This window comes from Falco biarmicus, chromosome 1, assembly GCF_023638135.1.
Source record: "Falco biarmicus isolate bFalBia1 chromosome 1, bFalBia1.pri, whole genome shotgun sequence".
Classification (NCBI taxonomy): domain Eukaryota; kingdom Metazoa; phylum Chordata; class Aves; order Falconiformes; family Falconidae; genus Falco; species Falco biarmicus.
The window spans coordinates 26,301,467-26,329,420 of NC_079288.1; the positions used below are offsets into that span (position 1 = coordinate 26,301,467).

At 49.9% G+C, this 27,954-nt stretch overlaps 2 protein-coding genes across 3 annotated transcripts; one reads left to right on the forward strand and one right to left on the reverse strand.

Annotated features, from left to right (window-relative positions):
• Nucleotides 1-512: 512 nt before the first annotated feature.
• Nucleotides 513-19,700, reverse strand: FKBP6 (FKBP prolyl isomerase family member 6 (inactive)). The gene is made up of 7 exons (XM_056345305.1): nucleotides 19,280-19,700; nucleotides 18,836-19,038; nucleotides 17,445-17,564; nucleotides 16,148-16,342; nucleotides 15,709-15,818; nucleotides 12,590-12,677; nucleotides 513-952 (listed from the first exon to the last, which is right to left on the reverse strand). The coding sequence occupies exons 1-6, from the start codon at nucleotides 19,293-19,295 to the stop codon at nucleotides 12,602-12,604; spliced, it is 720 nt and encodes a 239-aa protein (XP_056201280.1). The 5' UTR covers nucleotides 19,296-19,700; the 3' UTR covers nucleotides 513-952; nucleotides 12,590-12,601.
• Nucleotides 19,701-21,057: 1,357 nt separating this feature from the next.
• TRIM50 (tripartite motif containing 50) lies at nucleotides 21,058-27,873 on the forward strand. Of its 2 annotated transcripts, XM_056326642.1 has the most exons (8): nucleotides 21,058-21,820; nucleotides 22,042-22,151; nucleotides 23,264-23,730; nucleotides 24,634-24,729; nucleotides 25,617-25,847; nucleotides 26,185-26,207; nucleotides 26,486-26,610; nucleotides 26,913-27,873. In XM_056326642.1, the coding sequence occupies exons 3-8, from the start codon at nucleotides 23,326-23,328 to the stop codon at nucleotides 27,518-27,520; spliced, it is 1,488 nt and encodes a 495-aa protein (XP_056182617.1). In that variant the 5' UTR covers nucleotides 21,058-21,820; nucleotides 22,042-22,151; nucleotides 23,264-23,325; the 3' UTR covers nucleotides 27,521-27,873. The 2 variants fall into 2 exon arrangements, with proteins under 2 accessions (XP_056182617.1, XP_056182618.1); XM_056326643.1 differs by lacking the exon at nucleotides 21,058-21,820 and having other exon boundaries at nucleotides 22,027-22,151.
• The last annotated feature ends 81 nt before the right edge of the window (nucleotides 27,874-27,954 follow it).

Here is a 27,954-nt window from a genome sequence, read left to right on the forward strand (position 1 = left end):
GCAAGACAACAACAAGGCACTGAATCATGTTTAGAAGACATTAACCATCCTAGTCAAACACAGACAGGACAAATACCGTGAAAACATAATTTGATGTTACCAGGTCCCTCCTCCTCCATGGCTTCTTGCTAGTTTTGCATTTATCTGCCACCGTGTCACCAAGAAGCATTTGATTTTGCATTAAATCTCAGCCACGCCACAAAGGTGCACGTTCAGAGACATGTGGGGAACACACAGCAGATTCTGTTCCAAGAGGAAGCCACCTTGATCAAAGCTAGGGGAGTCAGCAATGTTTGTAAGGGATTAAGTTGATATTCCCAAGTAATTTGAAATTTAGTATCAACATTCACAGGCACATTCAGCCAAAACAAAGAGCACAACATGCTGTTACCCAAGAAGGGAGCTAGCTACACAGCAACAAACCAGACCCTATTTCCAAATTCCAGCTCCTTACACTGAAAGGGAGACATTAATCACTTCTGCACAATAAGTTGGCACAAGTCCTGCAAGAGTTAGTTCTCAGGTTGGTTTATTTTTCTCAGAACAAAAATATCAAACAATTTTTTAAAGAATAACCCATATAAACAATACAAAACTTCATGGCATCCTACTCCCATTTACAGATTCCCTAAAAGCAGCCCAGAACCTGCAAGATGTAGGAAGTCAGGAAAGAGTTTTCTTCAAAGAGCATGCCGGGGAGAGGGAACACCTTCCTCTCTCCTACAGCAGGACTTGGTTTGTCTGGAAACAGCCTCAGAATACAGTAAACAAAACCAACTTCAGGAAAATCAGCTTGCATATAGACACAGAACCTCCACTTCACACTCCCAAAACAAGAGAGCACTCTTGCCCCTTTTCCCAAACCACAGATGCGATGGCAAGATCTCCAATGTGCCCAGAGGTAGGTCTCCTTTCTGCTCATGAACTGCTCTGCTCATGTGCTGGCAAGGTCCTAGGATAACAAAATACCACTGTCAGCGTCCCACAGGGATCACACCTTATTAAAATGGATACATATTATTCCATTTTAGCATTAAACAGTTAATCATTCCTAGCACACACCTACAGTGGCCCTGAAAGAAACACCCAGATGTCTGCGGATTAGCACAAGTGGAACAGATGCAGTGAAATCCCCACAAAATTAATTAAATTTCCTCACATAGGACTTGGAGGAAAGCGAGTATTAAGCGACAAACTCAAAACTAGCAAGTCCACCTCAGAGAAACCCTGAGAACACCCTTCAGGCCACCTCCCATCCCGTACAGGGTCATCCGTGCTACCCGTCACTTGTGCTTTTCCAGTCTGTTCTGGGAAACCTCGTGCCTGGATACTTACCCTTGGCCTTTGGGAGACAGTCCTGTATCTCCTAGAAGACTCACCGTTCTCCTCACCTGACATTCCTATTGCTTCTCACCGTATTCACCCACTCCCACCCTCCCCCCTTGCCCACAGGCTGTTTGCAGGGCAGGACCACCAGCGGCCTGGCCACACCGCTGTGGCACTGGCAATACGTCACAAAGTACTCCCAGCACCTTATTCTTTGTCGGTTCCCCCTGCCCCATCGCCCTTCACTTGCAGTTGGGTCCTCACCAGTCTTGCAGCCCTGGCACACACCGAGAAGGTGGCAGATTCCGTACCAGCAAAGGCTCTTTCATCTGCGGCCTGCACCCCATCCCTCCCCCTCTTGAGGGTCATGAGAGCTTCACTAGAAGGAAACTGGTACCTAGGCACAGGGTGGGTTTTCTCTGGATATAAACCAGAACTGTTTCTGAGTTGTGGTATTGTTCCTCCCACACCCAGACCCCGTGTTTCAAAGGGGAACCCCCTGGGTCACTGATCAGGACTTTGATCACCTGCGCCACCTCTACATGGCCACACTGACCTCGATGCTAAAAGCTGGCCTGCCCCTTCAGTGCCTCTCCCAACCACCCTTCCCTCCGCCCCTCCACCCACAGACAGAACCAGCACCTTCTCCTCCCCAGCCCTCCCGAGCTGTGTCAGTTGGTTTTCAAGTGCTGGTCTAATGCTGCAAGATCTGCAGTGGAGCTGTGGTACACGCAACTGTGATGCGGGGATCTCTCTTGTCCCCAAAGCCATTAAGCACGTGGGACAGAACGCACTCAGCACACACATTCACGCTGCTTTCTGATATGCCCATCACCATATTCCAACACCCTGCTGCTCACAATGTTGCTGCAGCTGGCATCTCTGAGATACTCACGGGGGAATACTGATACAGAGGGTTATTTCCCTGATTTGTCAGAGTGCAGATGGTACCAAAACACTGCTGAAAAGTCAGCCTCATCCCTCCATCACCCATAGGATGAATAGCAGGGAGAAGGGAAAAAAAAAAAACAAACCCCAGAAAAATCCTTGGAAGCCTTTCCACAAGATAACCCATTATCTGTCTCTTACAGAAGTTCTGAGGATCAAAGGAGGTACGTTCAAAAGATGCCCTATCTTCTCTCAGCTCAAGAATACCAGGAGCCCAAACCAATCTCTGATACTCTTTCCGCAGCGATAGCTACTACAGCTAGCTCAGCTGGCTCAGCTGCAGTGGCAATCTCTGCAAATGTAAATCAAATTACTAGCAGCAAAAGGGGGAAGCCTGCTCCTTAGAGGGTATTGGCTTACAGACTGCTAACCAGAAAGCAAAAAAAAAAAAAAAAAAAAAAATCAGTAATTGTGAGAAAAGCAGACGCTTTACAGACTAAAGGATGAGATGATGAAGCATCACATGATGCTCAAAATCCACACCTCATTCATTATATATCCTTGAAAGGCACCACAGGATCACAGGATAATTAGGGCCGCAAGGAACATCAGTAGGTTTCTAGTCCAACCTCCTGCTCAGAACAGGGTTAGCTGTGAGGTCGACCAGATTACTCATCTTCCTCCAATGACCCTGAAGAAGCCAGGTTTTAGTTGGTCTGTATGCTCAGAGCCACACAAAACCCGTGACTCAAATGCCACCCGGCCAGAAAACTATGAGTCTGAACCAGAACAATGTGCCTCTCTCAGGGGCTGCCCCCAGTTTAAAGTTTGGGATAATAAAAGCACAAAACAGTCAAGCAACTTTCAAGATTGCCAGAAACACACAACTGAAGACTTCTAGGCTAGTACAAACTAGGAGTCATGGTAACAAGTCAGTGCAGTCACTGTCCTGGTCATCCAGACTCATGAAATCCCGTGTTACAGTCTCATTTAACAGGCCACCTTTTATTGCCAAACCTTCCAAAAGCGGGGGTTAACAAGGTTCATTGTAACACAAGATATTCACAGTCAGCTTCAGTCGGGCAGTGCTTTCCAGTGTCTCCCCTGACCAGGAGAAAGGGGAGAAGAAGTTTCTAAAGAAGGAAAACTACTGGAGGACACTTCAGATGATCTCTTCTCTTTGAAAATTAATCAGAGATAGAAATGTTAAAATCATTTCCCCAGTTCACAGCATAAATTTCTAGCAACTAAGACAAGGAAAGAAAGGTTTCAACAGTGGAAAAAAATCATTATCCTTGATGGGCTACAGTGTTCTACATGTTACTAGAGAAAAGCATCTTTGCTCCTGCTAAAATGCAACCGACTTCCACTCTGCTACTTGTCAGTCTAATATTATCCTCACACAGCACTTCCTTTTACGTGTCGCTGATAGGCACACTTAAAAGATAATCACAAGATGTCTCCACCGGCTGTTAGTTGTGGTTTGGGGTGTCTAGCTGGGCATGAAACCTACAGCTACGGAGACTTCTTGTGCACCATAAAAACAAAGGATCAAACTGTGAGTCTTCTAGTTTCATGGCTGCTATTTGAAGTAATAAAGTCTTTACATGGAGCTAATTAAAAAAATATTCAAACTGAAACCCTAAAGCCATTTCAAGGCGTGTTTGATCAGTTCATCTCTTTCATTTCCACCTAATGGCTACACAATCAAAAGAGAAGGGGAGGGGGGGAACACACAGCCCTGAAGACGCAGAGAGCTGGATCGCATTCAAAGCGTTTGCTGCTCCTGCACGTAGAACAGCGCGCTCCAACCAGAACTTGCTCCAGTATTTGCTTCCTTCACTTAACAGCAGGTTGGCAGCTACTCAGCCACAAAAACCAGCAAGGCACACGCTTGCTTTGAAGTTCAGACAGAAGTCTGTTGGTACCAGCTCTTTTAATTCATGCTTCAGAAAGACAAGGCAGTCGATCATCAATTTACAGTAAGCAACATGCCAGGTCACAGGTCATTTATAATCACAGTCACCTTTACTCTGCATTAAAGCCATAATTAACAGTTAATGTTTAACTAAGGCTTTAAAATTTGTTTAAGCTTCTTTCTTGCATAAAGAACTGTTGCTGCCTTTTCCCCAGCTCCCCCTTTCCTGCCTCTATCCCTTGCAGGGCTTCAGGGAAGTCCCATATAGGCACCAAACACAACAGATGAAATTTTCGTCAAAGCACAAGGAAACTGGAAAGTAAGAAGCGTGTACTTGAAGCGTAGCTCCTGCAAGTTCTGCCCTCATTACACCCATGCTTTGAAGTGGCAGCTCCAACAGTGCAGCACTCAGATAACCCTCAGTGAGAGGAGCGGTGCTCAAGAGAGCCGAGTTCATCAAGTCACCAGCTTCACGGAGGGCAGCCTGGAAGGCTGGCTTGGCTTTTACAGCTCAGAGAAGTGCCTTTAAAGGACGTTCCGTGAAATGTAGCCTCCACATGTCTGTTACGGGAGGCAGAATGCCTTCTTTTCAACACTTCTGATCCCAGCTAAATAGGATTCTCACTGACCATGGAGAAGAAAGGAAGGGAAGTTTTGATTTGGTAGTCAGAAGGACACAGCACATTTTACACCATGGCTCCTCATAAGCGTGCTGGAAAAGTAGATGTTATGTGCACACATTTGGAGGAGAGATCAGCAAAGGAGCTAAAACCTTGAAGGGCAATTGCCCAAGAAGTGCTCTTCACTCAAACTCTGTCAAGTTCCAAAGGAAGAGCCACTCTGGAATATCAGCCTGGAGAAAAACCATTACCGGGAAGTGAACAAGCTCCTTCTGAAACGCACCATGTGGACCTCCTGAGAGCTTACTGACAGGCTGCAGCTCTCCTGAACGGCACTAAGAAAGTCCAGTGACAGCTAGGGTGCTATCAGCTAGCTGATAACAAGATGTACTGGGCAATCCACCCTCATACAAGGAGAAGAATCAGCTATTTACAACGCCAGGCTATCATGGTTTTATCTGGACAATTATTAGAGGGAACATAACACATCACCATCCCAGAGAGCCCTTCTCTGAGCGTGCACCATGCCTTCAGAAAATTACCTAATTAGGGTACCACTTATCTGCTACCTACGGAGGTGACTCTGCAGTCAGCCATACCCTCGTTCTCTCTCCAACACATTGTCTGGGGATGTTCAGCAGTTTGTGCTTCAAGTGGACTCACTTTTATGGCCAGGATGGCTGTGAAGCCCATCTTCAGGCCATGGCAGCACATAAGCACACAGACAGTCACAAGACTCCCCATGTCTAAAGGACTGAGCAGGCTCCAACTACCCCATCACAGCTGCACCAGACGTCCAGATTCCCAGATGAAGGTGCAATAAGCAGATGTGCTACTCCTCATTTATATAACCACACTATAGCAACTTCCATTGCCATCTGAAGATCTGTACTTATGCGGGTTTTTTTCAGGATTTTTTTTTTTTTTTTGCAAGTCAATTTGTCATGATCCTCAGCTCTGCAAAGGATCCACAGCGAGTTTCAAGCACTGCCTGTATGCTAGACAGCTCAGTGGCAGGATGAATTCTCCAGAGATCTTTAACAAGTCTCAACACCAAAGACCCTGAATGCTGATGACATGCACTACCGTCCTGAACCTGAGGTGATGGAAGAAGGATCTGTCAAGTCTGCTCAGATCTATGATAGGGCAAGGATACCTAAAACAAAAAGGAAAAACAGAAAGCAGAGCTCTTTCCCAAGCATTTCTAAAAAAAGTGCCTTAAAACAGTATCCAGACAAAGCAACAAACCAACTTGTCCAGAAAGCAAGAGGTCTCACAAGAGGGACAATTATGGGAAGGCGAAAGAAGGGATGAACTCTTCAACACACACTTCTGACTCAAAGGACTTCATCCAGCAAGTCTGGGCTGAAACTGATCCTTAGCGCAGCTCCCAGTCCTTCAAGAGCTCAGATAACTTTCATGTCCATAATGCTCAGCATTCTGGCAAATCAACAGGTCCCTGAAAGCAGGGTGGGTAGTGGGAGACACACATGAAGGTCATGTCTACCCTTACTGGAAATAACTCTGCAGTTCTGCAAACCAACTCACAGCAGTGCCAAAACACTCCCTGCATCTTAAGCAAAAAGCCTTTCTGAAAGCAACATTCCCCAAATCTGAAGACCTCATTAGTGCCTCTTGCTCCTGACAACCATACATGTTGTCTTTTTGCAAAGTGCTGTTGCCACGCTGTAGACACAGCAATCAATGCCCTGGCGCTGTTCAAGCAGTGATGCAGCCCCCTACCCCCTGTCAGCTGCTCTGTGTCGCTGCTGACGCAAAGGACACTGCATTAGGGGGCTGCACTTGGTCAATAATGCTCGGCAGCTCACAAGCACAAGAGTATTTCCCAAAACCACAACGAACACTTTTAAGGCCATTAGCACTTATTTAAACTCAGCTGCCTGTATCATCACAGCTACTACAATGCCCAGTTAAGAGCATTTTAAACTCTTCCAAAGTTTGTGTTTCACTTCTCACCCTGCTGGAGCAAAAAGCTGGCAGGTCTCAAGACCTTGATCAGTACCCTCTTGTAATCAGGACAGCATCTCACCTGAAGCCTAGGGTATCAGGTCATTAAAAGTTTGCAGTTTCATTTGAAAAAAATGGAGACTGTGGAATAACAACAACAAAAAAACAACATGGAAGCCCACTTCCCCATGCCCACGCCCCCCATCCCCCCCCTCCAAAAAAAAAAATCAGCCACCAGGGCATGTTCGCACCACCATCATCTTGTTTCTTTTTTTCTTCCCAACTGTATGTTGAAGTTACCTTCTGCTGTGCTCCAGCTCCCCTCTGCTGTGCATGCTGCTACAGGCTCCGACGCCTCATCCCAGCAGCAGAGCCTTCAGCGCAGTGCCATGCTGAAGCAGTGAGACATGGGGACACCCACATTCAGTGACACTGACCCCGGTGTCAGTGGGACACATGGGTACACCAGCCAGGCCATACCTGGCCCACACCCACACACAGCGATTTACAGCATTAAGCATGTTGGCTCAGGACCAGACGTCACTGAAGTAAGCAAGCAGTGAAAAGCATCCTTTGCTCTTTAGAGGTGGCAATGTCCTCCAAGCCCAAGAGGATACATGATTCTTCATATAGGTATGGTTACAGCTCTGAATAGCCAACATTCCTTCGAGGAACCCAACTAGAAGAGCAAGTATACAACAGCAAATATGGAAAAGGGCCCTTTGTATGCTGTGTAAAGCATGATCTTTTAAAATCCCAAGATTTAAGACTAAGAGAAATAGATAGGATAAGCACATTTTTTTCTGCTAGCTCAGAGAGAAAGCCTGGAGCACCCCAGATCAGCAGGACTGGTAGCCAGGCATGCCAGTTCTGCCTGGGTTGGCAAGAGGCCAGGGAGAGCTTCTTACCACTGTCTGTAATGCCACAAGGACCAGGAGCAGCACTGGGGACTTGTGCGCCTCAGCTACCAGCACAACTAAGCTATAGCCTTATCCCAGGCGTATCAGTGACAGGCATCTTGGTGACAGTCACTTGCAACAGGCTCCCATCCACAAATCAGTTTGGTCACTACCTACTTGGGTGCAGGTTTATGCAATTTGCCTTTTTACCCATCAAGGTAACAAAACATTTTTACTTACACTTCATATAGCTTATCACAACGGACACACAAGGGATGGAGAAAGAAGCCTTAACAAGTGATACTTCAGAGAAAACCTTAAAATAACTGTGTGTCTCCTTGCTGCTAGAAGTGAAAGCCAGTAACTCTGAATGCTCTGCAAAACTAAAACGTTCTTCATAAAGAAATTCAGATCTTGCACATAGACCATTCTCTTTAAACTCTACCTGCATGATAAACCAAGTACCATCGTGGGAATGAAAAGAGCCCAGCATCTTTTTCACTCTCTACTGATTTCTAACAGCAGCGTATTTTGTCTTCCAGCTGCTGGCAAAAGCTCTGAGAAATAAAAGCCCACACAGGGCTATTCACTAGGGGCTCATCCTGTCCTTTCCAGGGCAAGTGTGCTGAGTGGCCTCAGGCAAGCAGACAGGAGCTTGAGGAGAAACACAGCCAGGAACCCACTCCTACCTCGCCAGGGAGCTTCATGCTTGAGGACATAAAGGGGAACCCCAGGCTTTAGGCACTTAGGGCATCTCAGAGAGGATGGCCCTGGGCTGGGCCACAGGGCAGTCCTCTGATGAGGCTGGAGAACCATCACTTCACCAGCGCCTCAGAGGACGGGCACGGAGGGGCACTGCGATACCGCATGGGTCTCCCTCCTTTTCATTTCACACCATCTTTGCACTTCTAATCCCAGGCCAGACCTCCTGGTCTGAGCAAAGCCACTCCCAGTGTGTTCAAACCAGGGACCCATGTCCAGTACACCTGACCAGGAAGCACGCGTGGCACGGCACCCCTAAGCACAGGTGGTGCAGTCATTTCTCCACTGACAGTTTCTAGAAGAGACAAGAGCCCACAAATCTTCTAGAGAGGTATTACAGGTACTACTGCAGGCAGGAACTGCAGAACTCTGAAAAAAATAAAGGTGCTCAATGAGGAGAGAGCTGGAGGGAAAACAAAAAAAAACAACCCACCCAACCACCTTATTAAAGCTTTTCTCCTTCCTTTGCTTAGCAAGGAGAATTCTTAATTAACTCATCCTTCAAGCCTTCCCACTCGCTCCAGCAGTGCTCAGCATAAAGCAGACATTTAACAATTTCCTTCGCAGTACATCTCAGAGGTACAATAATTTGCATATTCTAAAGGAGAAGTGAAATTGCCAGTTCTCTGTTGTTCAGCTTTACGCAGTGGGTAGGGATAGTATCAGCAGGAGGCACATTTTAGATCTCCTCAGTAATAAGGGAGAGCAGGAGGGGAAGGAGCAAGTTGCTGTTTACACAAAATCGGGAGCCTTCCCAAGGCAGGAGTTTTGACTGTTTTGTGCACATACTTCTCAGTTTATTTGCAAGTCTCTTTCAGCTTATTAGGTCAGTTTAACTGGCAACTGCTGTTGATTTTAAGCCCAGTTATAATCACTTCTACCTGGTGACACAGCCCCAGCTCTGCAGCCAATTCTCACCAATTAATGGCTTCAGAATTGCTAGACCCTGCTATTCGTAGCAATCTCAAGTTTGACCTCAGAGTCATAGTTTCCTGCCATAATTTCAGCATTGTTTGTTTTCACTGGAACACTTCTCTGTGTGCTCTCAACTATAAGACCACTTCTCCTGTGTATTGAACTGAGATACACATTAGAGCCAAGCTTTCAACTTTGGCCCATCCATAATAAAAAAAAATAAATTAAAAAACCCCTCAGAGACATCTTTCTGGGATGAAACTATCACCAAGGACCCTCTACTAGAATCCAGACATTTCTAGGGAACTTGTCCCCGATCTTCATGATTAAGATCTTTTTCATGAAGGACCACAGCAATATAACGATAAGAAATTCCATTATTTTTTTTTTTTATCTGCTGGGTCTTTCAAACAAGAAAGAGCAAAAAGCTCCAATAAGCCAGTGGTCCTCAGCCCATCCATCCTGAAATTTAGGGGACACTGAGGACTACTTTCAGCTACGTACATCCCAGGTAACCTGGCTCAACACATCCACACCGCACAGAGCATACAGAGGCAGGCAAATAACCCAGATTCAAATAGGGGCAAGCATGAGACCCAAGCCACTGCATTTGCGAAGAACTGCAGCAGGATGGATTTAAGAAAGTTTTTGTGCTTCTGTTTCTCCCTCTTGAGTATTTCTGAATTCCTCCGGGAAGCATCACAAGTGGCCTTGCATTTCACCAAAGAGAAGATTTATTCTGACCTGAAACTCCATTAAAAAAGGAAGAAAGTATGTTCCAAGCAAGACAACCTTTGTGGCAACTAGAGGGACTGGACTCGACAGTGAGAGGGATTCAGAAATAGCAAGCAGAATGGAGATACTCAAGTGTGTCTGGGTTTGAGTGTCATTACACAAAACACAGAACATAGCCCTGGCCTATGCAAGTACAGAGAAATTAAGCATTTCACCCTGTAACAAAGCAGCTGCTGCAGAACGCACCAAAAGGTACAGCAAACCCACCTGGGAAGCTCTGAAGCAGGGGGATGGATGCAGCAGTGTTTCAGGAAGGAGAAAATGCCACAACTACAGCTCCAAGTCATTTAGCTCGTAAACTGGACAACAGGTCAGGTCAGTGCCTAACAAGCACCTGCCAGCTAGTACATAGGAAAGTCTTCCGTAACTGTTGTGATTCCACTGGATCATTAAACATGAGCTACAGGCAGCACTCACAGGCCACCTACTCACTCGGTGCCTGAGACAGAAAGGATGAAGCAGGCCTGCCAGACTGACCGAGCACAGTTTGTGCCCTCAACTGAACTTGTGCAAAGCTGTCAGAAAACACCAAAGAATGTTCTGCCTCAAGTCTGACTAAGTAGCAGTGCCTCTGACAGCTGGAACTGCTTTGCTCCTCTCTGAATATGTAATGAAGTTTAAGCACAATGCAGCAGCAAACCAACCTCCAGCTAGCACAAGGCCCTGCCCTGCAAGAGCCTCCTCCAGCAAGGGGTTTTTCATGCCATGAATTAACAGTAGATTCTTCTGTAGGTCTCAGTGATTTATGTTTGTCTGGAAGACTTAGTTTATTTTTAATACTGTAACCAAAATCAACTTCAAAGAAGGTTAGAAATCTTTTTGAGTGACAGCTGTTAATCAGCTGTGTAAGGCAGGAGAACTCCAGGAAAGCACTGTACACATGTATCGGTAGGAATCGGTGGAGAAGCTCTGGCTGACAGTTCAGCTCAATCTTTAAGCTTGCCTCCAGCAGAGATTTCTTTTTCCCTTCCCCTTGGCACTTTTCAGCCTCCACTAACTGAAGACACTGTTTTACTGACATCGCTATGTGCCATTACACCAACTGCATGGAAATCGGCATCTTTGCAAGTTGCTTTTTGGGAAACAAGAGGCTGCAGAACCCTACCAGGGGAGCAGTGGTTTGGTGACCCACCGCATTCATTCAGAGTTCCCACCACAAAGCAGGGCTGCACAGACCAACACAAGAAGCTGCCCAGGTCAGGCACCGCTACGTGCTACCAGACACGAGACCCAAGTCCTACAGGCTTTCAAACTGCAAGTCTCTGAAATGCAACAAGTGGAGAATCACAGCCTCCTTGCTAAGTCCTGGGTCACAGATTTCCTGCACACACTTGTCTGTCTTAATCCCCTTCCGCAGCTACTGGCCTGGGGGTAGGTACCTGCTAACAGATGTGATCAGTCCCATCCTGAACCCAGGGCAGAAGAATTTAACTCTGAGGCAGTTTAACAACACGCCCAGCTCAGACCTCAGAGAGGGGTGCAGACTACAGCCGGAAGGCATGGCCAGCCAGACGAGGGTTGTGTTGCTTTAGGAAGCTGCCGGTTCAGTCAAACCTCTTCTTCAAATACTACCTTAGCTTCCTAATACGCTCAGACAAAAGATCTTAAAATACCAGACCTGCACCCTGCACTCACACTGCTGATGGAAAGGCTGCCAATATGCATTTTCTACAAGCAGAAGAGGTATTGCATGAGAGAGAATGGCAGCACACTGACAGCCCCGAGCTGGTGATGCTTTCTGACAGAAGGCTGCTGTCATTTCCGCAGCTCTTTCCCCAGGGTTTACCCTGAGGCAAGAGACCAGTGAAGATTTCCACTCCCCCTTACACTCCCCACCACCCCCCCACCCCACCCCCCCCCCGCCCCAAAGGTTTTGACAAAAAAAGAAATGATCAAAGAGCCTTTGTGCATTTATAAACCCATCAATTTTGCTAGAAGATTTAAGGCTTTAAAGAGTCCAAAACATCTATTTGAAATTTTCTATACAAACAGATTTTTTAATATTAAAAAAAAAACAACACCAGAAATAAAATATTTAGATTTTTCTGAAGCGAGGCATTCCAACAGCTCCAGACAGGAACACTGGAGGGGAGGAGGAGAAGGAAATCCAATTCTTAAAGTTTGACAGGAACAATGTTTTTTGTTTGTTTCTTTTAATTGTCAGAGGAACAAGACTACACAGCTATTTCTCCCCCTCATTCTGACAAGGAATAGCTGGGATGAGCAGCACAGGAAACAACAAAACCAAACTTACTCAAGCACTGCCAGTTTCAGGTTCGTGTCCCACACCAGCTTGCCTCGCAGGAAGGATTCCCCAAGCTGATCATGTAGCCGCATTTCACCCCACCATCCTGCCCCTTCTCCTCCACACTCCCATTACCCTTACATTTTGCCTCCAAAATCCTCTCATGCACAAGAGAAGCAGGCTCCCCACCTGAAAACAGTTCAGACAAGACAGAGGTTTTGTGAAACCTCAGCCTATTTCACAACTTGATTACCTTTATTTCCAGTCAGTCAGAAGAACTGAGAGGAGTGAACATTCGGCAGCACATTTGTTTCTCCTTTTCCATGTAGTTCTTGTAGCAGCTGCAAAGTAGAGCACGGCATGGCATCACAGGCTGCAGACTGCCCACCCAGCCAGCCATGCCATGACCAGAAAACATGTATTATTTTTTCTATACAAACAAATTAACCTAATGTAAGAGTGTTCTGGTAGCAAAGACGCAGCTCCTCCAAGCCCTTCTCTCTACCATGTCAGGAAAGGAGAGCTGGAAACACTGTGCCTCACCTCCACACCTTGGGTCTCTGCTTTGCTGGTTACTATTAGCTAAGTACTATTTGACTTTTGGTAGCCAGATACTTTCTACACCAGTTTCGCAAGCGTGTGACAACGCAGAGGAACCCCACCTGTATCCTGTGGCCTAGTTTCATGTCTCCTCGTTTGTGCCGCTTCTTGTGTGAGCTCCTTCAGCACCCAGCAGGAGACATCATCCAAGTGACCTACTCCAGGATATCTTCCATTGACACAGAATCTGGGCAGAGGATGGGTGGAAGGCAGCCAGGATTTGTGTCTGGACTAAGTGGATGACAGGGCAGATGTTTCCTCCTCCATTCTCACTTCCCTGCCAGCATCACATTCCCTGCCTTTTGCATGGCAAAAGCTTCCCATTTTAATGGCTGCTTCTGCAAACACAGCATCCTCCGCACCTGTGTTCTCACCTCACCAGCATAGAGGTCTCACTGGTGAGGAATCCCTGAGCCGGAGGGTGACTCAGTTTGGGCACCAGCCCAGGGATCAATGGCTGCCCACACGGCCAGCTTTCCTGCATCTGCTACCATATAAGGTCAAACCCAAGGTTTTCAGGCAACACACCAGAAATAGCACAAGTGTGATGATGGCTAATGCCCTCTCAGCCCCTACCATCAGCACCCCTGTGTCCAGAACCTCAAAGCGTTAAGTTCAATGAAATCCCAGCACAGCAAGTCTCTTCTGTTAAGTCTCAGACAGATGTTGCTGCAACTGTCTACACCGAGTAGATCAGGGATGCCCACCCAGATTGTGGATGGCATGCTGTCATGCCTCCCACAGGAAGAAATCCAAGAGCCACTCACTTGGAGGCGCAGATCCATACCAGATACCAGAACAACCCCATTTTGCTCTGGATTTGATGCAAAATCAAGCCTTCCAACAGAACTGCCAAATCCAGCAGCAGAATTTGCACAAAGACCACTAACTACAGCTGGTACCAGATGTTCGTTCCACAAAATCCTCACCCTAGATTCTGCCCGTTTTTTTCTCCAGTGAAGTGAATTCTGCCAAGAACCTGGTTCAGCTGTTAAACAGATGCTTTCTGAAGTTTTGTTTTAGACAGCAAAAGGTAGCTGTTGATTAACACACATTTCTTTTTGCAAAGTATAAATGTGCTCAGTAAGGAAGTGAAAAGCCTCTGAGAACAAGATTTTGATTCATATTCTGTTTCTGAAGCATTTGCCAGATCACATTATGAGTTTTCTCAGGCAAGGAAGTTTGGCAACATTACAGGATCTAGACTGAGGTATGGCAAAATTAACAACACCTGATAATATTGTCTTCATCTATTTTATTCTAATTCCACTCTTTGTCACAGTAAGAACAAAAAATACACCAATTTTAACTGGCACTGAAGCAGCAAACCCCAAGACAACAGTGGTTTAATGCATAGTCAGCTTACTGACACACGTTAGCTGTACACACTGCTGTCTCCAGAGTCAGAGCCAACGAGCCTGCCCACTGCTTCCCCGAAGGCAGGATGCCTTGTTGCTTCCTGGCAGCACAACCTCAACATTATTAGGAAGATTTCTCTTTCACCTGCCAACATATCTCAAACAAGTCTAAGGGAACACATGAGGCTTCTAGAATCAGGACTTCTAGCACTCTACTACTGGGCTTTGATACTACCCACATACCAAGCCTCCAAGAGTAGCTAACCAGCCACCCAGATCTATTTTATAAATGCTTGCGCTCACCTGGCAATTTGGTAGCTATGTACCCAGAGGCAGATCAAGATGAATAGAAGTGGTTTATTTCAGCTTTCCAGACCAGCAGCTAATATTGCCTTCAGGTTCTTTGTACTTCAGAGAAAACAGCAAGTTTGAAGACTTGGTGTTACCACAGACTTAAAGATGATGTGGATACATAGGGCACCGATGGGAAAGGACAGCCCTCTCCCAAAACGCTACCTGGTGAAGGGCACTCAGGCCACGAAACTGGCTTTTCCAGCTGCACCAACTACTCTAATGAGGTGTTACTGCTGCCTACAAACCTTTTTGCAAATGCCTAGCAGCAACACACAAAAGAAGAGGGTTCATATTCAAGGGCTGCTTTGTGATCTCTGAAGCTGGGGACTGCATTGCCTTCTGTGTCTGTGAACAGTGCCAGAAGTACAGCACACACTTTTGGGAACCAGCTGGTGCTTTTGCCAGTTTCAAAGGGAAGACCAGAATGAGGGCAGAGACAGCATTCGTCATGTTTTGGTGTGGCTAGGGCATGACTAAAGCTGGCAGGATTGTGCTGTACGCAGCCTGCAGGCAAAGGGAAAGTTTGCCTTCAGGATTGCTCACTTGCTACCTCCAAGACAGCAAGAAATTCCCTTTTAATGAACATTAGTATTTGTAGCATTGTACACTGAAGCACTTGCAGTGCAGAAGAGCTGCTGCAATTCACCCATGCATTTTAAAAGGAACGAAAACCATACTTATTAAACCAGAACATCACCAGATTGAGTGCTAGCCTACTGCATTTCATTGGTTTTGAGGTATTTCAGCAGCCCCTATCTCCCTGTCCTGACCTACCTACTCACAAGGAGCATAACACACACATCCCCCCAGAGAAACTGTACAGGGGGTGCTCTCAGCTTCTCACCTATCACCTGTAACCACTGCTTCTGCAAAGTCTTTGAGTCAGCTGTCTCCACACTCATTTTCCCAAGTCACTTGCTAACCCAATAGTTTTGTATTTTGTTTTGTTTTTTTTTTTTAAAAAAAAAAAAACCAAACACATTTTAAATATTTTTTGAGTGGGTGTTCCAGCCTGTCTAAGCACGCTCTCTTCCACAGGGATAGAAAGGAGTTCTCTCACCTTGCCAACTTCTTCAGCTCATTGTTAATATCATGGTTAAATGGCTGTATACGCTGAGCTCTGACCAGGAAATCCCGGGCTTTTTCGTATTCTGTCATGCAGAGACAAGCCTGCCGATGAAAGAAGACAGATGTGTTGCAACATAAATATAGAATCACTGTCATTCTTCAGGACTCAAACATGTGCAACTACAAACATTTCTGAGACAGATCCAGGTAGCTCAGGAATCCCCCATGAAAAAAATCTGTGTGACAGATTTAGAGAGCGCCAGATTTTCCAAAAGGTCAGATGCAGATGAACTCCCTTGACTGCCACAGCAGTTTAGGAGGCCTGGCCCAGACTTCAGTGGTTCTCCTCAGTTCAATGAAGGTTCCCTCCACAGTCAGTCAGGCTGGGGTATTCCTTGATGTGACTACCAAAGGAATTAATTTTTGCCCACCTGGCCACACCTGAACAGCGCTTTGGCGTTTCTTCGATCAATTTCCAAGGCCTTTTCCCCATATGCCAAAGCTTGGGCAGGACGTTCTAGTTTCAGGTAAGTAAGTGAGAGATTCAGGAGCACCAGCAACCTGGAAGCATCGATCTGACACTGCTCTGCCTCACTGGAAGGGCTGCGACCAAGGATGGAGAATGCCTGAGCAGACAGGGAAAAAGAACTAGTGCGAAACAAATCTGTTATAGCAAGTGAGAAATCAGTCTCATCAGACAGCTACACCCATGCTTCTGTTCACCTAGATCAGTTAAAAATAATAATCAAAATTCTAAATATACTGCATGCATTATATTAATTATATAAATATACATGCATTACCAGCATGACTAGCCAGCTCAACCATAAGACTACATACAGGTTTAGGAACGTATCAGGAAACTTGAAAGCAACTGGGAAAAAAACCCGTACACTCAGGACTCAGATTTTAAGGAAGAGAAATCTTACAGGGAGAAAGGCAATTTAAATTACTTTTGTTACAAAAATATTAAGAAAAAGCAACTCTGAATGGGGAGAGGAAAAAAATCTCACAAAACCACACTAACCCCAAAACACAGGCAGATGCATTCCAGTTTGGGAAAAACTGAGTATTTCCCTGCCTGGAGAGACTGTGGAGTCTCTATCCTTGGAGATATTCAGAACCTGAATGGACACAGTCCTGGGCAACGTCCCTCTGTGGCTGACCTTCCTTCAGCAGGGGGCTGGACTGGACAACCTTCAGAGGTTCCTACCAACCTCAGCTATTCTGAGATTCCCAACTGGAAGGCTAAAAATAAAGTTAGAGTGCCCAGTGTGCCAGGGATACCTGTTTCCAGACCAAAGGGATTACAGATTCTTTCTCAAAGCATTAATCAGCACACTACTGCAATACAAGGCTATGCTGCATTATAATGTCTCCCAGCAAAAGCTGATCTGAAAGGCTCCAGCTCAGCAGTCAGCCACGCAAACTGCTCAGGGCTTACACAGCTGCTGAGATGTACCCTTCCATCTCAGACAGAGCCCACAGGGAGCAAGCCTGAAGGAACAGGGTTCTGCCTATTTCTGCCAACCCTTCTCCTTCATGTACCGCTGCTGCTCACACGAAAGCAGGTGTCCAAGATCTGTTCATAAATAACAGACTATGCCTGGACAATGTGATGAAGTTATTTGATCTCTAAATTGTACTTATTATGGTGAGCTAGCACTTAATAACCACTACTTTCACAGTTTTTCACAATGAAAACCACATTTTTTTCTGGTGTCATACCCTTTTGTATCTGTCTTTGGCACTCTCAAAGTGCTGCTTACGGTAGAGGTAGTTGCCAAACTCTCTCTCCGTGTCTGCCACTTTCAACACCTTTTGTAGCGGAAACGTATCCTGCTGCTCCTGTATAAAGAAACACCTGAATTTCAGCTCAAACAAAAGAAAACAAGCAGAGAGCTCAGACAGGACAGTCCTGCACAGTCCCCTTCTATTCACAGGGAAGGAGCCAGGCCATTGCCAAGGCCCCTGCAGTGTCCACCCAGGCCACCACCACGTGGCATTTCCCTTGGCCAGGCTGAAACATGCCACTGTTCTTGTGCTGGTAACTCCTGGTGAAGAGTGCTGCTAACTAGGTCAGAAAGCTCACTGGGACCACAAGGACTTCAGGGGAGCTGAAAAAAACAGGAATGTGTTGTTAAATCCTGCCCAACTCTCTCACCTGCTTAGCACAGAGCAGAGTTAACACAAACGCTACTGCTGACACAAAAGGTGAAGCTGCTTGAAAGCTCCGTTGCTCTAACAGCTTTTGGCATTACCCAGGGTGGCTGCATCAGGGCAGCTCTGGGACCAGCCTGATACCCATGAGACACCAACCAGCAAAACAAAAAACCTGACAATAATAAAAAAAGATAAAAATCAAGGAACGGGTTTTGTCTTGGGTTTGCAAGTTTGAACCAGCTCACAGAGTGAAGTCAGTTACCCAGAAGGGGCAGGCCAGCGGCAAGAAGGGGAGTAAGCTCTCTTGCAACAAGTGTGGTTTGCTCACAGGGCTACGTGTGGAAAGAACAGCCTGTGCAGCAGCAGGAGGGAATAAGGAGGGCCTCCCCCCCCACTGCTGCTGCCTGTGCCCCACTCACTGACCCACAACCACAGCCCAAAGCCCTTTACATGAAAAGGGGGGATTAACAATAACAGCGTAACTCACCAAGGAGGAAAGTGAACAGTGAAGGAGCACTTGGGAAAGCAGCCAAGAAGCAGAGACAAAGGGTGGGGGCTGGAGGGGCACTTGGACGCTGCAGCCTGAACAGGATTTTTACAGACAGCTCATTACTGTTCTTTCAGAGAAATCCCTGGAAGCTGGTGCCCTCTAGTGAAACCGTAAGGTTTCTTGTACAGCTAAAAATAAATGGAAGTCGGTCCAGTGGCTCCAGCACACAGGAGCAAACAAAGGCAGCACCCACCTTCTCCCTCTACACGGGAGCGCAAACAGCGCAAGGCATGCAGGGCCAGCATTAAAGGGCATGTGTTTGCATCAGAGCAGAGCTAGCAGCCCAGGCTCCGGATAACTGCATTAGGCTAAACATACATAATGTGTGACCCACAGGAACGGGAAGGAAAGACAACAAAGGTTTAGCATCCAGATTTAGGTCTCAAACCTTCTTAAGGCAACTCACAGCAGTCAACTCAAAGAATCTGTCAGATTCATCCGAATCTAGGAAGTCCAGCACCTCCACTTCGAACATGACCGTGGCATTTGGAGGAATGAGAGGAGGACAGCCCTGGCACCCGTAAGCATAATCTGGTGTGAAGACAAATCTTGCCACCTCTCCCTTCTTCATTGTCAGCAGGCCAATTTCCAGGCCCCGCAACGTAATGTCTGTCGCAACAAAATATGGAAGGTCGTAAGACTAGCAAACATGGAAACCCCCTCAGACACCAAACAACAATTTCTCCCAAGGCCTGGAGGAAAAATTCTTTGGTAGCTCATATCTCAAACTACAATGGTCCACTGCCCCCTGTCACGGATTATAAAGGCAGCCTGCTGTGGGACCACACACAGTAAACAGATGGTCTTTACAACCCTGAGCCCTGGGACAAGTTTTTTGGCCAAAACCTACCTTTTCCAAGTTTCATCAGCCCAGGAGACCTGTCGTAGCCGTTTGTGCAGAAGGGGACATCCCGGTGTTCCAGGTACCCGGAGTACTTCACTGTGCAGCCCAAAGCAAGGAATGGGGAGAAAAGAAAAGTAAGAGTTGGATTTCATGTCCAGTAACAGCACCATCAGGAGTACACTGTGAGCTGGTTTTGCAATGCCACACTTTTATCCTGCTTTTTTTTTTTCCTTCTGCTGTAGAACAGAAAAGGCAGCACAAACCACCCCTGTATTTCACATCTAAAACCTGGACCAAGTAGCCAAGTGGTGCTGACTGCATTTTAACATCACCAGATAAAGCAACTGCTTCACAGCCTTGATCCCTATCTAATAAAGAGATACGATTTTGTGTTTTTAAGAATTGGAAACTTCAGCTGTAGAAATTAAAAAGCCCCAGTTATCTGCAGAAATATGTAACAAAGCCTTTCCTAACCAAAGCTGGAGCCCTGGAAAGAGAAACAAAGGGGAAAATGTACCCCTCCAACTCTGCCACTCTCCCGAGGGCTGTATGCTAACTCCAGTTCTCACTCTGCTAGAAAACGCACATTAACTGACTCCACACAGCACCAGACTGCTGCACTTCAGGAACCACTTTCAGCTTCAAAGTTTTCTGTACTGTGAGCACAGGTGGGCCCTGGAAATCCTTTTTTTCTCAAGGTCAAGATGCCCTTTCATTTAATCTGTCAGTCACAAGAAGTTAAACAGAGTATCCCAAGTGCTAAAATACTGATAAGGAAAGCAGAGAGTCTCTGAAACAGAAAGACATACTACTGTATAATATAAGCACTTTCAAGTTCTTGTTCTGATCTCAGGCTGAAGTCCAAAGCACTTAAGAGTTGCCAGCCACAAGCGCCTCAACATTAGACACTCAGTTCACCTCTTACAGCAGGTTCTGTCCTCTCCACCTCCCCCAGCACACTTCAGGCCCAGCCACACAGCCCAAAGCAAGCACCTCACACCAAGATGTAAATGGCAGAAGTGAGCACGAGATCCGGACTTCAGTCTATGCTTCCAAAGAGTTTAGGTTTTCTTAGTCCTGCTAACCACAGATTAAATGTAACGACTGCCCTTTACAAAGCCAGCTGCTCAGGGGACGGCCAACGGAGCCCACAGGTGCGTCCCCACAGGGCAGGGGACGTTACAGCTCGGTGCTGCCAGCTCACAGGCCTGCACGATGGAGCGCCCGCCCGGCGGCCGGCAGCAGCGGGCAGCCAGCGCCGGGGCAGCTGTGGGAGCCAGGCCAGGCCCCGTGCCAGGGCGCTGCCCAGCTAGGGCCCCGGCAGCACCGGCCCTGGCCGCCACAACAGACCCCTAACCCCGGCCATACCTGCGGCGGAGGCAGCCGGGGGCACGGCCGGCCCGCTGCCGGGGCGCAGCTCCGCCTTGCGCACCCCCCCATCGCCGGTCAGGTCCCGCAGGCCCCGCGCCCAAGCCTGCAAGGGAGCCGCGACCATGGCCCCGCCGAACCCCCACGCCGGGCCCCGCCGTGTCCCGCCGCGCCTCGGCCCGCCCCCGCCGCCCTGGCCAATCACGGCCGCCGCACGCCGCCTCCAGCCAGTCACGCTCCGAGCAGCGGCCCAGCCCGACACGGGCTGCAGGGCCGCACGGCGGCGCCTCTGGGCCAATGGGCGATGGGGGCGGCGCGGCGCGCCGCGGGGCACCCTGGGAGCGCGGGGGGGGCCCCGGCGGCAGCGGCCTGCCCCTCGGCGCCGCTTCCCGGGGGGGGGCTGGGCTGGACGGGCGGTCGCAGCGGCCGGAGCCGCTCGCGGGCCGGGGCCGCGTTCTGCCCCCGGGGCGCCGGTAGCACCCCTAGCGCTGCAGCCACGGGCCCTGGGCCCGCGCCCGGGGGAGCCCGGCTCTGGTGCTGCCGTGGCGGCAGGAAAGGCCCATCCCGGGGGGGCAGCCCGCCAGGCCGCGCCGGGGAGCGGCTGCTGCACCCTCCTGCTTTCCTGTGGCACAGAGATCCAGTGTCCTCAGCGTAAGGCAGAGGGGGGAGCCCCCGGCTAATTCTTGACCTTCTGTCCCTGCATCCCCCACCCCGTGACCTCTGGAGGGCTGCCCCAAAGCTGGGTCCTGGCCTGGAAGTCTTTGTCATCCCCGGCTAGCTCTGGGCAGTGCTGAGAGGGAGGCCACCCCGGGCTAGCTCTGGGCAGTGCTGAGAGGGAGGCCACCGGGGTGGCCGTAAGCCAAACGCATCCGTGAACGAAGAGTAACGATATGAGGAATCATTTTTTGCAGTCAGACAAAAACAGGTGCATGCCTTGCCTGACACTGGAGGAACAACACTTTGGGTCTCCTTCAGGTCTTTTCTAAAAGAATGAAAGGTTTTCCCCAAGCAACAACAACAACAAAAGTTTCAACCAAAAAAGAGCTTTAGTTAATAAAGCATTTTGGCGAAAAAGTGTCTGCTGTCCCGGGCAGCGCAGATGAGTGAAGCCCCAGCAGGACTTGCAGACGCTGACTGCTGAGATGCAAACACCAGCTCCCGCCCATGTGGTCATGTGAGGTGTGTGCCCGTACCTGCTACCTGCCTGTCGGGCGGTGGGCAGCCCTTCACGCGGTGTGACGTGTCCTGAGAGCAGGAGAGGTGGTCAAGAGCCTGCCTGGCCTCCCCCTGGCAGGCAGGGACAACCCCAGCGGGGCTGAGGCTGCAGGAGGGAGGCGGCTCAGCTCCCTGCCCTGCCGAGGGGTTGCTGGTCCCACCGCCTGCCTCATCCACTTCTCCAGCCAGGTCAAAATCTTCAGCTTGATTGAGAGAAGCCGAGTGACATCCGTTGGGTTTGGTGTGCTGGGACAAGCAGAGTCTGAGCCGGTGCCAGGAGGAAGCTGTGAAGCGTGTGAGTTGTGTGGCAAGCAGGAGGGGAGGCTGTTATGTGGGTCTCTGGGAGGTGTTTCTGGGTAAGCAGAGGGAGCAGCTGAAGCTGGTTCCCCTGTATGGGTCCTGCGGTGTCTGATGAGCCACAGGCTGACACTCATGCTTTCCTTGATTCACCAAGCTCCTATAGCAGTGTACGATAAAAACTGAGCTCAGGTCACAGCCTTCCCTTTCCCTGTCTCTGACTTTCCCTTTACTGAGTCTCTGACTTCAGGTTTATTTTCTTTGACTGCAGGTCATGTCTTTGACTTCAGGTTTATTTTCTGACCTGAAGTCAAACTTCAGGTCATGTGTTTGACTCACCCGGGATCTCAGCAGTTATATCCCACAGGGCTAGAAACAGCAGGGGAGAGCAATGCTGCACAAACCTTAGAGTTCTTAAATACGCTGGCCACATGCAGCCCTGGGGCTGGCAGGAGAGGCTGGGATTTGGGCTCATGTCTCTTGGGAGTGCTAGCCCAGAGCGTGGAGTGCTGTGGGGACCACTGCGTTTCAAGGGGGTGAGCTGCAGTCGCATCCCTGCATGCTGTGTCTCAGCTTCTCAGCCCTCCTGTCAGTCAAATCCAGTGTTTGCTGTGTGAGCGTTGTCCCTGTCTCCTAGATAGACGTACTTTTTATGATTTCCTTCTGCTTTTGCTTAGATACATCACTTGAGCTAATGCCAGTCCTGAGAATGTCCATGGACTGAGATGATAAACCCAAAGAGATCTGTAGGAATTCACACAGGCCAGGGTCAGTACTGGAATTTTTCAGCAGAAAATCCCTCTTTGTCCCCAGCCCTGGCACACAGGCAGGTCTCCCCTGAAGTGGGCTGCCAGGCAAAGGTCCCACATGGGAACAGCTTGGTGGTGACTTCTGATACCTTAGGCAGATCCAGAGGCAAGGCCATGTGTGATCTCACATCTCAAGAGCCCAAACCCATTGCAGGTTAAAATAAGCATCTCAGACTTTGCGTGGAGCCTAATGATGAGTTTGCAGCTGTCTGTGGTGCTTCTGGGTGGGTGGACTCTTTCACTTTCCCCACGTGCTGAGCTCCGTCTTTGCTCATCTCTGCTTACCTTGCTCTTGGAACAGGGCGGATCTCCCAGCCGTGTTTCCCAGCCCAGGTCTGTGCTGCTGTGTGGGAGGGTGGCAGGATGGCTCGGAGGATGAGCATCGATGAGCTGGAGGACCAGCTACTCTGTCCCATCTGCTTTGAGGTCTTCAAGGAGCCCCTGATGCTGCAGTGTGGGCATTCATACTGCAAGTCCTGCGTGGCATCACTCTCCAGAGAGCTGAACGGGCAGTTCCTGTGCCCCGTGTGCCGCCAAACAGTGGACTGCAGCGCCTCACCCCCCAACGTCACGCTGGCCCGTGTCATCGAGGCACTGCAGAGCCGGGGCGAGGCAGAGCCCACCCCGGAGTCCTGCCCAACACACCACAACCCCCTCAGCCTCTTCTGCGAGGCTGACCAAGAGGTGATCTGCGGGCTGTGTGGCACCATTGGCAACCACCGCCAGCACAAGATCACCCCCATCTCTACCGCATACTGCCGGATGAAGGTTGGCGGGCAGAGCTGGCCAGAGCTCCTGGGGTGGGGATTAGGGCACCTGCAGTGCTTGCTGACCAAATGTCCCCTTTCCTTCAAGGGACAAGCTGGAAACAATGCCAGTGTGAGAAGCACGGTCCCATAGCACAGCCAGATGTGGGGCAGGGCTGGGGGGCGGCTATTTCTCAGGCTGAGCGTGTCCCCAGTTGAGAGGACTCACAGTTTCAGTGACTACACTGTGGTGGCAAGAGCCAGGGGTCAGGGAATGTCAGTGGGGACTTTCAAGACTCTTTCCAAATACCATCAAAAAGAGTGGGAGATAAGGGCTGAGGCAAGGTGCCACAGGAGAGCAGGGAGGCAGGGTAAACAGCAGCCCCAGCCAGGTAGAGTAAACACCTGGCATCACCTGCCCAGCATCACATGAAAGTCCCAGGAATGGAAAAGCCCAGGGCCACCCATCCCCTCTGTGCCTGGCACCAGGGAGATAAGAGCAGGAGGCATCAGAAACACTCCTGTCCTGGCCAGGCTCCCAACACCAGTGCTAGGAGGGTGCTGTTGGCCTGGTGCTGGCTTGTGGCTGCTCGCCACTCACTTGCCACCCACTTGCCCGGTGCAGAACTGCCATGGGGTGTGAAATACAGAGGGTCTGGAATGGGTGCTCCTGGCAAGAGTACTTGGTCATCAGCATCCAGATCAGGGCCATGCTCTGAGCACTCTCCTGCCTCTAGCAACCCCAAATCTTCTAGATCGAGAGACCAAAGATCAGCAGGATGGGCAAGGCCCCGAAAAGTGCAGAGAAATCTTAGGAGAACATGGCTTCTGAAGGCCATGTGCTCCTTGGGGGGGCTGACAAGCACTGCTTGCGACCAAAGAAGCTGCCACAGAGGTCCCTCCTACAGAGGTGCTGTCTTTTCAGGAGGAGCTGTCTGTGCTGCTGACCGATGTCCACCAGTACAAGAGAAACCTGGATGAACACTTCAGCAAGCTCATCAACAACAAAAGCCGCATCGCAGTGAGTGCCACATGCCAAGGGAGCACATGTCCCCGAGTCCTTTGTGTCCTACATAGCCTCTGGAGTAACCTCTGCCTGGTTCTCCCCAGCTCACCCCCACACTCCTCTCCTGCTCTTCTCCCTTCCCTGGGATAGCAGACAGGGCTTATCTTCCACGCCGTTCCCTGAGGTTCGTGTTCTCCACACAACTCGGGGCTTAAATATAGACTTGTTTTCGGGAAGGGTGACGTACCCCTCTTGGGTGGCACAGCCTTGTTTTCGGAAGGGGTGATGTAAACCTCTCCAAGCGTCCTGGCGGGAGCAGCAGTCAGAGCTGGTTTGACCGAATGTCCTTGGAGGTGGGGAGATAAGAGATGAAAAGGACCCCACTTGGAGCAGCCTTGCCAGTCAGAGCAGTGCCGCTGGTTTCACATCAAGTTTATGCCTGATTTAGTGTCCCCATTTCCCACGGAGTAGATGTCTCCAAGGGACCTCCTGGCATCCCTTCTGAGGCTAAAACTTCCCAGTGGGGCTCCTTAGAAGGGCTCAACCCAAATGAAAGTGGAGCTGCACTTTCTCCCCTTAGCCCAGGACGCAGGTTGTTCCCTGGGAGCACAGGCGCCCAAGAGCTCCTTCAAGGCCCTGACAAAGTTGGCTGGGACATCAGGAAATCAAAATCTGTGAGAGGAGAGGTGTAAGACAGGGGTACTGTGGTGGTGAGCTGCTGTGGACAGCAGGATGAGGTATCATCTAGCCTGCTGTACAGAGCTGCACTTCCATTTGGAAAACCAGTGGAGGGCAGCTTGGTGTGACACACTGACATTGCTGGTGGCCCCTCTGAAACTAAAAAATGGGCGAAGAGGATGGTGTGAGGCAGACCTGCACACCCACTTGCTGTCTTCCTGCAGAACGAGGCGGATGTCTTCAAATGGGTGATCCGGAAGGAGTTCCAGGAGCTGCACAAGTACATCGATGAGGAGAAGGCCACCTTCCTGGAGAGCATCGAGGGGAAGGCAGCCCAGCTCCTCACCTCCATTGAGTCCCAGGTCAAGCAGACATCAGATGCCCTGCAGAGGCTTAAGGAGATGCAGAGCTCTTTGGAGGCACTCAGCAATGAAAGTCAGCTTGATTTCATCCGGGTGAGTGCGCTCACTAGTGAAGGCAGTGAGTGTCAGCCAGGATCTCCAGCCCTCAGCCCACTGCTTGTAGCCCTGAGCCTTGTCCTGGACAGTGGGTACCCTCACCAAGCACAGCTGGGACACACAAGAAATGACACATAGGTGCCCTCTGTCCAGCCAGGGCTTCCCCTGATGGGATAAACCTGCCCTCCACGAGAGGTAATGCCTGTAGCTGTCCCAGGAGAGGAGAGCCCTGGCCTCTCCAGCCCAGGGCACAGATGTATGCAGCTGTGACCATGCAGAGGAGCTGCCATTTTGTCAGTCTCCCGCCACTGACTCTTTCTCTTGTGTTTTCCAGAAATATGGCTCCTGCCAGTTCAGGTGAGTGGTGGAACCCAGCAGCAAACAGCATCAATGGCGATGGCAGTGCCTCTACACCAAGACTAGAGTTCCTAGGCCAGTGGGCATCTGAGCATTGCTGGGACAGCCTCGCATGGACACTGTTGTTGCGATGGATAGCCAGAGCCATGCGCTCAGCCCCACAGAAGGGCAAGAGCAGCTGGCAAGACAGCAGTGGCTCCATCATACACAGCAGCCAGGTGAGAAGGGGTCCTACACTGTCCTCATCACCTGTGTCACAGCTGCTTCTATCTTTCCAGGTCAGAGCTCCCCTGCCTGCACCCTGGTGATGGCATCTTCAGTCCTGTCTCCTTTAAGCCATGCTTCCACCAAGATGACATCAAGATGACTGTGTGGAAGCGCCTGCACCGCCGTGTCCTGCCAGGTACCAACCTGCCCCACGGGCAGCACCCTGGGTGCCCAGGCTCATTGGCACACGGGGCAGGCTGCCTGGCTAGCATCACGCTGCCCCAGCTCCTGTCCTGCTCTCTGCTTGTGTGCCTCACCCCCAGGAGAGCTGCTGGAGCAGCGGCTGCCATGTCTCGCACTGGTAGCAGCCTGCTCTGGCTAACAGTCCAGCTGCTTGAAATTCAGCAGTGCCAGCTTGTGCCAGCCCTCAGGTCCGAGCTGGGGTCTGCCAGACCCCTGCCTGCTAGTGTGCCTGGAGCCCGTGTGCTTTCCTTCTAGCTCCAGAGACACTGAAACTGGACCCAGTGACAGCACATCCCCTCCTGGAGCTATTCAAGGGTGACACGGTGGTGCAGTGCGGGCTCTACCAGCGCCGGGACAGCAACCCCAAGCGTTTTGACTCCAGCAACTGCATCCTCACCTGCAAGGGCTTCTCCTGCGGCCAGCACTACTGGGAGGTGATTGTGGGCACCAGGAACCACTGGCGCGTGGGCATCATCAAGGGCACAGTCAGCCGCAAAGGGAAGCTCAGCAAGTCTCCCGAGAATGGCGTGTGGCTCATCGGCCTGAAGGAAGGGAAGGTCTACGAGGCCTTTAGCACCCCGCGGGCTACCCTGCCTCTGACTGCCCGGCCCCAGCGCATCGGCATCTACCTGCACTACGAGAAGGGTGAGCTAACCTTCTACAATGCCGACAACCCCGATGAGCTCAGCCCCATCTACACCTTCCACGCGGAGTTCCAGGGCCAGCTCTACCCCATCGTGGACCTGTGCTGGCCCGAGCGAAGGCCCTACTCCCCCCCCATCATCCTGCCCGCACCTGCTGCAAGCCAGCACCCCCGGGTGCCGTACAACCATCCTGCCCCAGAGGAACCCACAAAGCTGTAGCCCAGCCAGCAGGATGAGGCTGTGACCCAGGATGGCTCTGGCTGAGTCTGGGGGGCCTGCAGCAGAGGGCAGTCAGGCTGCATGCAGGGCTGTCCTCTACGTGGAGGCTGTGGTGCTGCAGAGTAAGCTGCAGCAGCACAGGAGGGTCCTTCCGCTCTCCTCCGAGAGCAAAAAATGTCAGCCTTGACCTCTGAATCCCCATCCCCCTCCCGGCAGGCTGACCCTAAAGCCTAAAACACAGCTGGCCTGCAAAGATCTCCCTGTGGAAAGGAGCGCCTGCCTGAAAAGCACGAGCCGTGAGCGTCCAGGGTCTCTGTTGGCATGTCTTTCTTCTAAATAAATAGTTTGTTGGGTGAGCTGGCTGCTGGCTGGCACGGGTCCCATCTCCGAGGAACTGAGTGCAGCCGGAGCTGGCTGGGCAGCAGCAGTGCCCT

Coding starts and splice junctions, on each gene's coding strand:
- FKBP6 (XM_056345305.1), bottom strand. Junction 16,343..17,444: donor CCAAAGACAGATACAAAAGG/GTATGACACCAG, acceptor CTGTCTGCTCAG/GCATTCTCCATCCTTGGTCG. Junction 12,678..15,708: donor GAGCTGAAGAAGTTGGCAAG/GTGAGAGAACTC, acceptor TCTACTTTGCAG/CTGCTACAAGAACTACATGG.
- TRIM50 (XM_056326642.1), top strand. CDS start 23,326: ATGGCTCGGAGGATGAGCATCGATGAGCTGGAGGACCAGCTACTCTGT. Junction 23,731..24,633: donor CCGCATACTGCCGGATGAAG/GTTGGCGGGCAG, acceptor CTGTCTTTTCAG/GAGGAGCTGTCTGTGCTGCT. Junction 24,730..25,616: donor ACAACAAAAGCCGCATCGCA/GTGAGTGCCACA, acceptor GTCTTCCTGCAG/AACGAGGCGGATGTCTTCAA.